This window comes from Xenopus laevis, chromosome 5L (assembly GCF_017654675.1).
Source record: "Xenopus laevis strain J_2021 chromosome 5L, Xenopus_laevis_v10.1, whole genome shotgun sequence".
Lineage (NCBI taxonomy): Eukaryota > Metazoa > Chordata > Amphibia > Anura > Pipidae > Xenopus > Xenopus laevis.
The window spans coordinates 142,785,971-142,802,131 of NC_054379.1; the positions used below are offsets into that span (position 1 = coordinate 142,785,971).

Below are 16,161 nucleotides of genomic sequence, written 5' to 3' on the forward strand. Positions count from 1 at the left end.
TGGTTTGTTTGTTTTGCAACGGATTCAAAGCTGGTGTCCTAGCTTCCCTGCCTTATAGGGGAGGTTGACATTTAAGGGTAGAACTAGACGAGCGTTTTGGACGCAACACTACTGTTTGCATCCGACAGTCGTGTCGCGTCGGATGAACGCTGCAACACCATCTGACACTTGTATTTTTTACTTTGTTTTCCGTCGCATCTGACTTGTCGCCTGCGTTTTGTGTGCAGCACATCGGATCCGGCAGACCCGCTTGTCTAGTTCTACCCATAGTTAACTTTTAGTATGTTATAGAGTGGCTAATTCTATGCAACTTTTCAATTGGCCTTCATTTTTTCATTTTAATTGTTTTTGAATTATTTCCTCTTTCCAGCTTTCAAATGGGGGTCATCTAAAACAAATTCTCTGTAAGGGTGCACAGTTATTGTTATTGCATTTTTTTTATTACTCTTTTCTATTCAGGCCCTATTCATATTCCAGCCTCTTCAATCAGTGCATGGTTGCTAGGGTATTTTGAGCCCTAGCAACCCGATTGCTGAAATTGCAAACTGCAGAGCTGCTGAATAAAAAGCTAAATAACTCAAAAACCACAAATAGTAAAAAATGAAACCCAAATGCAAATTGGCTCAGGATATCACTCTCTACATCAGGGGTCCCCAACCTTTTTCCACCCGTGAGCAACATTCAGATGTAAAATGAGTTGGGGAGCAACACAAGCATGAAAAATGTTCCTGGGTGGTGCCAAATAAGGGTTATGATTGACTATTAGTAGCCCCTTTGTGGAATGGCAGCCTACGGGAGACTCTGCTTGGCGCTATACTTAGTTTTTATGCAAATAAAACTTGGGAATTCAAAAGTAATCACCTGCTTTGAGGCCACTGAGAGCAACATCCAAGGAGTTGGGGAGCAACATGTTGCTCACGAGCTACTGGTTGGGGATCACTGCTCTACATCATACTAAAAGTTAATTTAAAAGTGAACAACCCCTTTAAGTATTCCTGAAAAGGCCAAGTGGTTCATTGCAAGTATGTGTATGTTTCAAATTCCATTTGCCCGATTCCCAATGCTATGTGCAGCCACAGCTTTAAGGTAAGGATGCAAGCAGTAGTAGTAACAGCAGCACTGTTTTGTTTTTTAGCATCTACGCAGTTACAATAGCTTAATAAATGTGAAGTAGGAATTCCATTCCCCGTAGACTAATAGGTATAGGTAAGTCTTAGGCGCAACAACTACAAAGTCAGTGTTTTGCCCAACAAAGCAGATTTATGTTAGGAAATTCCACTGTGTTTGTGTCATTATACAGTGTTTTAGAGACAGATTTATTTGTCAGGTGTTCTTTGAATTCTCAACTTCACCTCCAGATGCTCCTTAATCATTAGACTGCAGGCATGTACAATGGTATTTAGAGTTACTACAATATTTAGCACACTAAAATAATGTAAAATTTACCTTTGTAAGAATTGTAGAAATATGTTTTGGTAAACGGTTCGTGGATATTATCTATTTATAATTTACCCCTTCTCTTTATGACAAATGCATCTAGTTTCTGTCATTAAACTTAACTGTAGAAGGTCAGAGCTCCTCCTGTCTTTAAAAAGTATGAATTGCAATCATCTAATGCTTTGTTTCTTTGTCTATTTGTATTTTTATCTAATTTACTGTAGCTTCAAGAAAATCAAGATGAAATTGAAAATATGATGAATTCTATTTTCAAGGGAATATTTGTTCACAGATATAGGTAAGTGTTTATTTCCCTATTTGTGTACATGTTTCATTCTAGAATCCTAGAAATGCTTTTAGGTGATTTTTAGACTATTTTAAATCATATGCTATTAATGTTATGTTCTAATTTAAGATATATTTAGAAAAATTCTATCAGTATCAGCACTCACCTAATTTTACTTTAGGTTTACATTTTTCAGACTAGCTCTTAAAATGAAATGATCATTTGCATAATAACTTGGGTTCTATTTATGTAGAACGTAAAAATATGTACATTGCAGCTGTTCTGGATTATGTGTTTGACTCTTCATTACGTACACTGGCAGTTGGTAAAATGGGTTTCCGTAGTATAATTTAGGATAGTGTAGCCCATGTTTTTACTACTCAGTTAAAAAAATATGTTTGTTTGATTTTTCCATAGAGATGCAATTGCTGAGATCAGGGCAATCTGCATTGAAGAAATAGGGGTATGGATGAAAATGTACAGTGATGCTTTCCTAAATGACAGCTATTTAAAGTACGTTGGTTGGACGCTTCATGACCGGGTGAGTTTAGAATGAACTTAATCACATGTAATTATTATAAGTAAATATTAATGTAATCTAGAAATTATGTAGCTGATACCATGTAGCTGCAATGGTCATCCTCTCTGTCAAAATGAGTATTTTACGAAATTTGATGTGTAGAAAAAAAAACTAGTTTCCTGCTTATATAGATAGAATCATCAGTCACCAGGGGCAGATTTATTAAGGTTCGAATTGGGAATTCGAATTTTTGAGTTGGATTATTGGTCAAAACTCACAAATTCAAGTTGGGAATAACCAAAACTTGAATTCAAATTTAAATTCGAATTTGAGATTGATCGTACCTGGAACAATTCGAATTTGACTATTTGCCACCTAAAACTTGCTGAGTTCATGTAGAAGTCAATGGCAGAGGTCCAGTGTCCCATTTGAAGATGTTAATTGCCTGCCTGACATTCTAATTTTTTTCCAGAGATAAAACTCTATGCGAGTTTAGTCGAGTTCAAGTTTTCGGGTCAGTGATATTCGTTCCCCTTTTTTGAGGTTCAAGTTTTTCATTAAATACCCTCCTTGTCGAATTTGAGTATATTTATATGTATTCGAGTAAAAAAAAAAAATTCACATTTAATTTAAAATTCGACCTTTGATAAATGTGCCTCCTAGTGTTTGACCAACACTAGAACAAAAAAGTGTTTTTCTGTGTTTTTACACTTTAACAGCTAGATAGCCATTAAAATGTCTATTTAGAGAGCACATCATGGCTGGTCTCTGCATGTTTTTTTTTTTTTTTTAATATATAAACAATGCAAATGTGGTGTATCTAATCATTTATTTAATAGAATGTATGCTTTGATTTACTGTAATAAGTTGTTTTTTCTCCCCCTCCTCCCACTGTCATGTAGCAAGGTGAAGTGAGATTGAAGTGTCTGAAAGCCTTGCAGAGTCTATATACCAACAGAGAGCTGTTCCCCAAATTAGAGCTCTTCACAAACAGGTTTAAAGTAAGTCAAGAAATTACTGCTGGATTCCAGGAATAGTTCAATTCCTTGTTTTGTTCTATTGGTCCACCACATATTTTCTCCCCTTGCAAATATTCTTTCTTTTATATAGCCATGTAATTTGTATTCAGTGCTTTATAAAGATTGTTCATCATTCATATCAGTCCCTGCACCAGTGGAGCTTACAATCAAACATCCCTGACTTATGTCCATTTTACTAGGAACCGCTTCACCTGCCTGCATGATTTTGCTCTGTCAGAAGAAAAAGGAGTAATAGGAAATCCACACAGACATGGGGAAACATACACTCATTCCAGTTAGTTGCTAGGTTGGCTTTAAACTTAGGACCTGGTGCTGCAAGGCAGCTTATCTCTCGCTTTCACTCTCTCTACTGTCTCTGTCTACATCATCTCTCTCTCTGTGTCTCTCTCTCTTCTACACTTATCCAAATAATGTCACTTACACCAGTGTAATATTTCTAAAATTTGGCCCTGAATCAACAAGATCCTACTAAAGTTCTAATCCACAGTTTCATCATGACCGCCTACTGCAACTTCCTTTTGTTTGTTGACGCCATTCCATAATAATGCAGCTGGCAGGCTCATACAACTTACCAAACATTCTTATTTTGCCATGCCTCTTTACCATTCCTTATTCTGGCTTCCACTACAAAATCACCCAGCGACAAATCGCTTCTACTTCGGGCGACTAATCTCCCCGAACTGCCTTCCCGCCAGCTAGAATGTAAATCGCTGGCGGGGTGGCAGTTGCATCACTTCAGCTTTCCGAAGTTGCCTGAAGTTTCCTCCTGAGGCAACTTCGGAAAACGAAGTACTCCGAGTGCCATCCCACTGGCGATTTGGAATCTAGCCAGCTGAAATGCGGTTCAGGGGGGATTAGTCGCACGAAGAAGAAACGATTTGTCGCTGGGCAGCTAATCTACTGAAATAGCAGCGTGTGCCGTTACCCTTAGAAAACATTTCAGCTTACTCTCATCTGTGAAATGCCACTGCCACCTGGTAAAATAATGCTTAGTGTCATATCTTTCACTTTTCAAACTTTTTTACTCTCCTTACATCTTGTGTCTCATATCCTATATGGGTCATTATTTGTATTTTAGATAAATACACCCTTCTAAAGTACAGTACTACAGAATATAATGGAGCTTTATAAAAACATGTTGAAGAAAATCAACAGACATTTAAAGTTATCATTGGGGCAAAACTGAAAGTCATTGGTGACCTCTCGTTCACTACTGCCACTGATTTTTTACTGAAATTGTTATGAATGATAACACAGTCACCACTAATTCACAGTCCAGTTGCTTCTAAAGTCATTACCTGTTGCAAATAAATGCTGACATACTTGTCAGAAGGATTCCGTCTCTGCAGATCAGTTACTGCTGACAGTCCTTTACTGCATGCAGAATATTCCCTTTTTAGAGCAATACTAAAAATCAGTTAAAGTATCCAGATTTCTTTGTGTATATTGGTTCATATGAGACAGTTGCGATTGAACTGAGAAGATACCCGTCCACGTAACTCCAATAAAACAGTGACTTTGTTGGGCAATTTTTTAAATGAGAATGTTTGAAATACTTGCATGCTTTACAGAGGGTGTAATGACAATCCCTTGGTCACTCGGCTTTGACATTTGTAAACAGAAGGGAATAGACTGTTGTGGAAATTCAGAAACTGGAGATCCCTTGACATAAAAGACTAAAGTTTACTTGATACGAGCTCCGTGGATTCTAACATAGTACGTTAGGTTGAAAAAAAGAAAACAAAACTCTTTTTTAACCTGTCTAAATGCTAGTTGATCCAGAGGAAGGCAAAAAAAAAACCCATTTGAAGCCTCTACAATTTGCCTCAGAGGGGGAAAAATTTCCTTTCTGACTCCAAAATGGCAATCGGACTAGTCCCTGGATCAACTTGAGCTATCCCCCATAACCCTGTATTCCCTCACTTGCTAAAAAGCATTCCAATCCCTTCTTAAAGCTATCTACTGTATCAGCCTGTACAATTGATTCAGGGAGAGAATTCCACATCTTCACAGCTCTCACTGTAAAAAAACCCTACTGGTAAATAAAGCATTAGAGAGATTATTATATGGTCCCCTTATATATTTATACATTATCATTTCCCCCTTAATCGCTTCTTAATTGTGGACATCCCCATTTTGGCCAGTTTTTCCTCATAGCTAAGATTTTCCATACCTTCACCAGCTTAGTTGCCCTTCTCTGTACCCTCTCTAATATAATAATGTCCTGTTTGAGCCCTGGAGACCAAAACTGTACGGCATATTCTAGATGGGGCCTTACAAGTGCTCTATACAGTGGAAGAATGACCTCCGTCTTTCCGTGACTATATGCCCCTTTTAATACAGCTCAATACCTTATTTGCCCTTGATGCTGCTGACTGGCATTGCTTGCTACAGCCAAGTTTATCATCTACAAGGACTCCAAAGTCCTTTTCCATAATGGATTTGCCTAGTGCAGTCCGATTACGGGGATAAGTGGCTTGGATATTTTTACATCCCAGGTACATGACTTTACATTAATCAACATTGAATCTCATCTGCCACTTAGCTGCCCAGATTGCCAGTTTGTCAAGATCGTGTTGCAAGGATGCCACATCCTGGATTGAATCAATTGGGTTGGATAGTTTTGCGTCATCTGCAAACACTGATAAATTAATTTTTCTGATCTCGCAAAAAGTCTGAACCCCTAACAAAGGAATAACGAGTTTTTATAGACTTAGGAACAAATGACACTAGAACGTGCGGCAGTAAAAGGGAGTTACCAATGGGAGCGAGTAGAAATGTCTCTTCACAGCACAGAAAAATGAAGAACTGCTCTTACAGCCAAGAAGGTGGCTTTGCCTCAAGGCTAGGATACTAGTGACCAAGGCTCGCTTGAGAACAGAATTCATCCAAGTCAAGCGGGCTCCTGGGGAAATCTGCATACACAGAATTTTATTGTCTCTCATTACTGTTCAGATAGATTTTCCCTTCCTCTATACTCAAGCTTTAATAGTGTTTTCTGGTGCATTGAACTTTCAAATGTCATATTTTTAAATATACTGTTGCAAGGTTTTCTGGAGAAGACAGACCTGGGTCCCTAATGGCTTGACTAAATGATGAGATGTTGAGTGGTACAGTACCATAAATATTTGCTAAGTTAGGTGTGATGCTTAGGAGCGTGTCTCATTTCATTGCATTTGTTTTTCACTCTTCATGATGTTTGCTCTGTCAGAGCATTCTTGTTAAATTGATATTTATATTTAATGTAGTCATTCCTGCTAAAAATTTAATATATAGGATACATACGTTATTTAGATGAGTTCAATCATGCAGCACTTGACGGAATATATACAGTAACTGTAATAGATGTAAATAGCTCTGGCATAACTATAATATGATCATCGCTTAAATTGATCTATATCCCAACTTAGCACAGAGGAAATTGTGTCATCAGCTGTTGGCATATCACAGACTTCAGATGACAATGTTAAAGCTGGCCAAATATGTGCAGATTTTAGCCACATAACAGACAAACGATCATATTGTGCAATATTCCCGCAACTAACCATTCAGATTAATGATAAAGCAGTAAAAGAACGAATCGGACGATGTTCTGGCCATGACAGCAATCGTACAAAAGTTATGTACGACAACTACAAGTGACAGTCATCCATTGATATCGTCAGATATTCTTTCCGTAAATCAGTGTATGATTAAATTGTATTGTTTAACCAAACCAAGCCTTATTCAACTTTTCTTTTTTTTATATTGACCTGTGAAGATGGAGCAGTTGTTTTAAGTTTTTTTTATAGTTTTTTTGTTGTCGTAGCAACCAGTATGGCAGCTGCTTCTCATGAATATTATAATTATCAAAACATCTCTATAAGGGCACTTACAGACGAGCGTTTGAAGCTGCGCTCCCCTGCGTTCCATTTATATGCGTTCAGCCACAGGGGAGCGCAGGAGTAGACGCATTGTTTTTTTCAATGGGGCTGTACTCACACGGGCGCATGTAGGCGCCGAACGCAGGAAAAATGCAGCATGTTGCATCTCAACCTGCGTTCGGCGCTTACATGCGCCCTGCGGCTGAACGTATAAAAACGGAATGCAGGGGAGCGCAGCTTCAAACGCTCGTCTGTAAGAGCCCTAAAGCACCAAAAAATGTTGCACTACTGTGCAGAAGAAGGGTGTTTACCTCTGACAGAAAGAAGGTAGAAGACCCTAGAATGAGCACTTATCTAAACCACATACTGTATAGTGATAAATGCAGCATTGCCCTATTCCCATATGTTTTACTAAAAAAAGAAATGGAAAATAAAGTAAAAGGAAGCCCTAACCAGGGTACTACTATACTATGCCTCCACCCACTAGACCCTTCTGAATCCGCCTTATTCCTCTCATTAAACTTACCTATGAAGCCAGAGGTATATACTAAAAATGTGATTAAATCTGAAGCCCCTGGTGGGAATCCGGGCTGTGAGCCTCAACGACTTTCAATCTTGCTGAAATTAGGACTGTTAGTGCCCTTTGAGACTTAACTCTCTGACCTCTACAGTAAACCAAGCCTGACTTTCAATTGGATCCTTACCTTTAATTCTATGACCAAGACCTTTAGGTTACATAACACACTGTATTTGTTGTGTCCTGTAATTTTTTTTTATTATTATTATTATGTGTCACTGTATAATTGGGAATAAAAACAATAAAAACTTTCCTTAAAAAAAAAAAAAAAAGGAAGCCCTACTCATAACTGGGGTATGTCTTCATACAAAAGAAGTGCTGATCTTTTCATCTGGTTTGGCGTCATCCATGGGCACTGGAGGAAGAGTTGGTGCAGCATAAGATTGAATCTCTACAGAGTATGCCCATCTGTCAGACTAATGCTATGCAAATGAATAAGGAGGAGAAGGAACATGCACAATTGGCAGCCAGTGCTATTAATGATCAGCGAGTGATTGAGGAAAGGGGTGCATGCACAGTTGGCAGTTTTTAATTTATTCAATGCAAGTGAGTGAAATAGAAACAGAGCTGTTGGCAACCTATGTTACCCTTGTTTCCATTTATTCTTCCTATACTGTATCAACATAATTCTTTCAACCTGTTGATTCTGTCAGCACTTACTTTATAAGCAAACATAATGAAAGGAGCATTTTTTTTTTTAAATATTCAAAATGGCTAAACTGATTTACTTTGGGAAGTGCTAAAGTATTGCAGCTGCTTCATTGAAGGTGAACTTTCCCTTTAACCAGAAAACTATTCCTTTACCCTATCTTCGAAGATACAACTTACATAAAACGAAGCTGAACCTGCTTATTGTATTACATTGGGAGCGTAAATTAACATTTTCAGGAATATATTTTTTGTAGATTTTTGGGGCATATTTATTATTAAAGGGTAATCGGACTCTCCTCTAGTTGGTCAGAGGAGATTTCTTAAAATCCCATGCAAATAAACAGAGACATTTGACGAACTGTCTCTCTTTAATAAATATAAAACCTGTATATCTAAAATCTTTGAAGTTATCAGTTAAGGCCCTATAACCTTTAATAAATGAATGTTTTGCTGCAGATTACATTAAGGTTTACAGCATGATGGTTAAATACTATATTAGCAGTAGAAATAACGTTGGTAAATGGGAAGCAAATCCATAGAACGTCTTCCTCTAAAGGAGGCAAACTCACAAAGGCATTGTGTTGTCTGTCTTTGAAGGTTTTGATGTGCGCCAAAAAGTGGATTCAAGTGCCCTCCAATGGACAGCCTCATATTTACATACAGCAGAAAATTGTTACTGGCACTCTTCTCATTAGTTCACATGCAGTTTTTAGAAGAATAGGTTTGAGGTGCTGCAGAAATGGGAATACCCTGGAAATCTTTGTGGGGAAAAATATGAAATTATTTAATGTTTTATCCTGCTGTCATGTTGATTTGTATTCCAAGACAACAAATGCAGGTCTTTGAACAACACAGCTACCCACATTTTTCAAAATGTTTTTTTCATTATCTATTAACATTGTTGTCACTGGCTATATTTCAACCCTGTAGGATTCATCAGGCAACCCACAATCATGATATTAGCTGGTAATGCAGTATTGGGGAGATCAGTGTTGCTTCCCACTGGAATTCTAATTTGGATAGCAGGCATTTTGATAAGCCACCATGATCAAACACACCCTGTTGAAAATGTTAAAGGGTGTTTAGGTGATGGGTTGAGGGCAGATAAAATTTGCAATAATAATTAGACTAATTATACCCCTAGCCTAGACTTATCTTCGTCAATCATTTTTGCAGTTGCACTTTTTAAATATAATTTTGTATCTTCCAGGACCGGATAGTTTCCATGACTCTGGATAAGGAGTACGATGTTGCCGTTGAAGCCATCCGCCTTGTGACACTTATTCTACAGTGAGTCTCCATCTAAGGAATGCCATGAAGTTTAGCATTTCATATACTTTTCAGCTTTTGCATAATACGTACATTTCTCTGCTTCATGTGCAGAGATCAGGTGCACATAGATTTGACAGAACAGAATATGAATCCTAATTTGCATATGCAAATTAGGGTTGGGAAGGGAAAACATTTTTTACTTCCTTGTTTTGTGACAAAAAGTAATGCAATTTCCCTCCCCGCTCCCAATTTGCATATGCAAATTAGGATTTGGTTCGGCCGGGCAGAAGGATTCATCCGAATCCTGCTGAAAAAGGCCAAATCCTGGATTTACTATATTATTATTTTTTTTTATCTTTTGAGCAACAGTTTTGGCAGATTCCCTGAAAGAGTTCAAAAAGCTGAAAATTGAGACTTTATGCTTCTATTTTTAGCACTTTCTTGGAAAGAACAATTGTTTCTGTAATGGTATTATAAAAAGTCTTCCTTAATATACAGTACTTATTATTGTTGCTTATATATACAGGTATGGGATCTGTTATCCAGAATGCTTGGGACCTGGGCTTTTCCTTAAGTCTACTAGAAAATCATATAAACATTAAATAAACCCAATAGGCTGGTTTTGCTTCCAAATAGGATTAATTATATCTCAGTTTGGATCAAGTACATGGTACTGTTTTATTATTACAGAGAAAAAGGAAATCATTTTTAAAAATTTGGATAAAATGGAGTCTGTGTGAGACAGCCTTTCTGTAATTCAGAGCTTACTGGATAACTGGTTTCCGGATAACTGGCCACCATACCTGTATATTTATTCTAATATTATTTATAGTATATTGCAGTATGTCCATTGTATGACAGGCTTGAATATCATTCCATAAAGACATATTTTCTTCACACTTCTGTGCTTGAATGAAGTGTTCAATGGTGTTTTTTTCAGAACATATATTCCTAAATGCGTACGGTTATGGCAAAATGGACCAAGGAATATAATTTAGTATAAAGCAATCACATATCTGCATCCTATATTTGGATGCAACAGGTCTGTTTACTCCTCTTTTCCCACTTAATTCTTGGTCTCTGGAAGATGAGCTGAAAGGAATTAGATGCAATTAGCAAGATTCTTACAGTTTACAGGCAGTGCCTTTGACAATGCAATTTAGTCTGACATTTGAAAATCAATAAACCACTTATGATAATGTAATTAGCAGTGTGGTTTGTTTTTCTAATAAATGCTATATTTAGACCTTCTCTTTAGTATGCACCTTAAGAGGAGGCCATATATGTACTTTTTCACCGGAATCCTTGTTAACCTTTCTCTCTACTAATAGATTCTTCCAATCAAAATTGTACAAGTTAATAGTTAACGATAAATATAGTGTTTTTGTCTTTTTTTTCCACAGTGGAAGTGAAGAAGCTTTGTCCAATGAAGACTGTGAAAATGTTTACCACCTTGTGTACTCTGCACACCGGCCTGTAGCTGTAGCAGCTGGAGACTTTCTTCATAAAAAGTACGTTTACTATGGGCATTTGTGACTTCTGCCTATGATCAGCAGCAGTCATAGTTCTGCGTTCATTTACTGGGTGATCATGGGCAAATCTCTAGTTTTCTAATTCTGTTATTTTCCTAAATTAAACAGTCTTTATAGATATAAACTGCACGTTACAGATACAGGTCATGTACACACTGTACTGCAGCACAGTTTGTTGAGTGTGTGATCAGGCCTGGTTGTGCTACATTGGACTGCATCTATATGCAAACATACAGGCTTGCTTTAAGCCGCTGATATTTCATAATAGAATATGCATGCAATTTTGATCCCAAATTACGTTTTTGAGTCAAAATTGTTGTATGTTTTCTATCCACTGAATTATTAGTAGTAAACGTGGCTATACACAGGCTCAAATTTGCATTCACGTCTTACATGTCAACATGATTTATTGCTGTATGTTATAACTACAGAGTAAAATTTACTCCAGTTTTGTGAATCCCCCGCTTGGCATGTCTGTTAATTCTATAACCTCTATGTATTGAATATGAGTGCTTACCGCTCCATTAAAAAAATCATACTTATAGAGAGAGAATGTTTTATACTATACGCCTTTTAATTGAATTCTCACATTTAGTTAAAAGAGAGGCGACCAATCATCCCTAGGCGTTGTTTTTAAATATTGGCAACTGTACCAATATAGGCCATTATGTTTGCAATCTGAGAGGGTCATCACAACAGATGTTTCACAGAAGTGTCCTCTATACAAGTGTAGAAACCTCATTTTGATCAGCCTCCTTTTTTCATAAAAAAAAAAAAACCTTTTTCTTCCTATAGGATTTATGTTACGTGAGGTTGTTCACTTTTAGTATGTTATAAAATGGCCAATTTTTAGCAACTTTTCAACTGGGCTTTATTTATTTATAGTTTTTTTTTTATTATTTGCCTTCTTCTTCTGACTCTTTCAAGCTTTCAAATGGGGTCACTGACCCCATCTAAAAACAAATGTTCTGTAAGGCTACACATTTTATTGTTATTGCTACTTTTTATTATTTATCTTTTTATTTAGGCACTCTCCTATTTATAATCCAGTCTCTTATTCAAATCAATGCATGGTTGCTATGGTAATTTGGACCCTAGCAACCAGTTTGCTGAAATTGCAACCTGGAGAGCTTCTGAATAAAAAGCTAAATAACTCAAAAACTAAAAATAATAAAAAGTGAAAACCAATTGCAAATGTCACTTCATGCAACACAGGAATAAATGGTAAAATTGAGAATTTATTAATGCCCAGCGGGCTGGGAAATGTCCAGGGTCTGTCTGTTCCTGTAAAAAGCACTGTCAATATTGGAAACAAAAAATGTTTAAAAAAATCTTTAATAGCTACTCATTGGTTTTTCCTTTGCCAGTGAGTGGATTGCAACATTTTCTATTTTAGTCTCTTGAAAAGCTGCTTTGGCAGCTCTGATGGATGAATGAATGACATTGAGCAAAACACTTGAGAACCCATTGCTTATTGGCTTATTTGCCTAAACTACACAGATGATGATAAATGCAAAATAATCTTAGGTTTTTTTTTTTAATTGCGCTTAAACTACCCAAATGTGCAAGTAATTGAACACCTGGGTAATTGTGGCTAGAATATTTTTTCAGCTATTTGTAAAATATAGTTTAAATCAATACACCGGGCCAGCACAGAACTTGAGAGAAGCGAATAATGGTCCAAAACTGGTCTAAATGGTTTTCATTACGAAAGCAATTTAAAAGCGTTAAGTTCCGCTCATTGTGGCTTAGTATGGTTTTGTAATCTGTATTAATTCATGCAACTTAGTTATCATCAAGTACAAACTGAACTGTTTAAAGGAGAAGTAAAGCTTAACTAAAGAAATAGGCTATAAATGTTGTACATTATATTTTAGGTCTCTATATCAGCCCAAGGCAACCACAGCCCTTTAGCAGGGAAGATCTGTGTCTCCAAAGATGCCCCTGTAGCTCCCCATCTTCTTTTCTGTTGATTCACTGCACATGCTCTGTGCTGCTGTCACTTACTGAGCTTAGGGACCCACTCACAATATACAGTACACATAGCCTAGAAATGTCACAATATAAGGCTGATTAGTAATTAATACAGATAATTACTACATGGCAGCACAGAAACCAGTGCAATTAGCATCAGAATTTAATAATCCGCCTTAAGCATCAGTTTATATTACAGCCCAACCTTATTTTCTGCTTGATAATTAGTGACGACCCCTAAGCTTAGCTTCTCAACAGCTGCTCAGAGCCCACGGAGCATGTGAGTGTCACAGACACTTTCCAAGATGGTGACCCCCTGTGACAAGTCTGAAGTCCTGGATCATTGCTGCTATTGACAAGCTGAAGCTTAAGACTGCTGCAATAAATTCTGTATATAAAAGATGGCATCCATTTTTAGGGTTTAGTTCTCCTTTAAAAAGGAATCTATGGGAAATCATCATATTGTATTTCGGAGCTTTATTAGCTAAAAAGCTTGGCCCCAGCCAACAGTCCATGGCTGACACAGGATATGCTAAGGGGCATATTTATTATGCTGAGTAAAAAACAGTGGGATAATACACCACACATAGCCAGGCATAACATTTTTACTCGTCTTTTCTTAGTGACTTCTGCCGGAAGCAATGTGAAATAACGGCAGCAAATCTGGCTTTCACATGGCGTAAAATTACACACACCTTGATAAATTCGCTGTTTATTTTACACAGCTTTTTACAGTTTTTTCATCAAATTTCGTTTTACACAGCATAATAAATATGCCCCTAAATGTTTAGGGTAATGGCATGCATATCGATTTATAGTATTTTGTAGCATCATGGGTGGGGGCAAAGCACCAGCTGCCGTTTATCACTCAAAAATGTGGCATTGAGAATTTGATAAGAGTCTGTCACTTGACTACTCCAGATTCTCTTTCAGATTGAATTGGGGGGGGGGGGGGGTTGTGCTCTTGGAGTTATAAATCAATCTAAAGCTTTGCAATTTGCATATTACATTTTCTTCACTGGTGTCAAAACACTGATTAGTCTTTCATTGGCTAGCTATCTGTGCACTCTGGAATCCGTCATTTGAAGGACTGATCAGAGTGGTGGAAGACAAGGCTACTGGGGGAGATTAGTCGCCCAGTGACAATCACCTCTTCTTCGGCGACTAATAGCCTCTAAATGCCTTTCGTTTTCCGAGGTTGCCTCACGAGAAAACTTCGGGTGCCATCCCACCAGCAATTTACATTCTAGCTGGCAGGAAGGTATCTAGGGGAGATTAGTCGCCCCGTAGACGAGGATGTCCTATAGATTGGCATTTTTCCGTAGTAGTCAGGGTATTTTATGTAAAATGAAAGTGTTTTCTGTAGCACCTTTCTAATATTGCTGTAATAAGTTACTTAAAAGTTTTTTTTGTTTTTATTAATTTATTTTTTACAGGTAAATGGTTAGCAGTTGTTAAACTACAGGTATGGGATCAGTTATCAGGCAACCCATTATTCAGAAAGCTCCGAATTACGGAAAGGCCATCTCCCATAGACTTGATTTTATCCAAATAATCAACATTTTTTTTAAATGATTTCCTTTTTCTCTGTAATAATAGAACAGTACCTTGTACTTGATCCTAACTAAGATATAAATAATAATTATTTGAAGCAAAACCAGCCCATTGGGTTTATTTAATGTTTGTATGATTGTGTAGTAGAGCCCATTGGGTTTATTTAATGTTTATATGATTGTGTAGTAGATGGATAGTATGGAAATCCAAATTACAGAAAGGGCTCCCAAGCATTCTGAATAACTGGTCTCCTACCTGTATTATGGTTTGATATTTATTAGGTTTATTGGGCTACTTGCCCTTATGTTTTTATAATTAAATATTCTTGTATAATAGATATAGAGTAAACTGAAAAGGCTGCTGTTCTGTAAAACCTGGTTAAATATGTATTGTTTGTTTTATGTACAGGTTATTCAGCAGACATGATCCACAAGCTGAAGAAGCCTTGGCCAAAAGGAGAGGACGGAGCAGTCCAAATGGAAACCTTGTTAAGATGTTAGTCCTCTTTTTTTTGGAAAGTGAGGTAAGAAAGTAGAAGACAGACATTAGTTAAATAGGTTTTTGTCATATAAATGCTTTAATGCAGTTTGAGGGATAGCATTGCTGTGCTATAGTACAGCTCCCGCTAACATGTTTCAGCTAAGCTTGTATGGCAGTATAGCTACAATGTTTGCCGTATAAAGTTCCATTGTATATTTAGTAGGAAGAAGTGTTGGGAGTTCCAATTCCAAATATTACATTGACATGGAGGATCAAATTATATGACTCAAATTGTCACATAGTTCATTGCTTTTAAGTGGAGGAGGTTTTACACACACTGGAAATACTACAGTTATGGGATCTGTTGTCCGGAAACCCATTATCCAGAAAGTTGTCTCCCATAGACTCCATTATAATCAAATAATCCAAATCTTTAAAAATGATTTATTTTTTCTCTGTAATAATCAAATAGGACCTTGTACCTTATCCCAACTAAGATATAATTATTCCTTATAGCAAACAAAACCAGTCTATTGGGTTTATTTAAAGTTTATATGATTATCTAGTAGACTTAATGGATATTTCCGTAATTTGAATCTTACCTTATCAGGAAAACCCCAGGTCCTGAGCATTCTGGATAACAGGTCCCATATCTGTACAGTGTTTTTAATGAGTTTGTTATTAGTGCTTTGGTGTATTTTTGCTGCACTTGTTTTCCTAACTGAAAATAAAACCACTGAAAACAGTATAAAAATGTTTTGCTTTACTGCTGCATAATATAGTAATAAAATAATGACTACATTTAATTATAAACCAGTGAAGTGACGAGAGGCTTTTGTTAATGGAAGTAACACTTCCTTACAGCCCTCAAAACACTACTGCAGCTTGTTTAAATTAACTATAGTAGTGTTTCTGAAGCAAACCCATCAGTTTTACCAGTGCAGGATAACAGTTACAGTTTCATTACTTTAAAAC

General features: G+C 36.9%; 1 protein-coding gene across 3 annotated transcripts in view; it reads left to right on the forward strand.

The window, feature by feature from the left end:
• stag1.L (stromal antigen 1 L homeolog) overlaps positions 1-16,161 on the forward strand; it is a 109,982-nt gene that overhangs the window by 71,448 nt on the left and 22,373 nt on the right. For all 3 annotated transcript variants that reach the window (XM_041562318.1, NM_001096108.1, XM_018262099.2), the window contains 6 exon segments: positions 1,662-1,735; positions 2,141-2,264; positions 3,146-3,244; positions 9,585-9,664; positions 11,050-11,157; positions 15,115-15,229. In XM_041562318.1, the coding sequence (XP_041418252.1) occupies positions 1,662-1,735; positions 2,141-2,264; positions 3,146-3,244; positions 9,585-9,664; positions 11,050-11,157; positions 15,115-15,229 (600 nt within the window).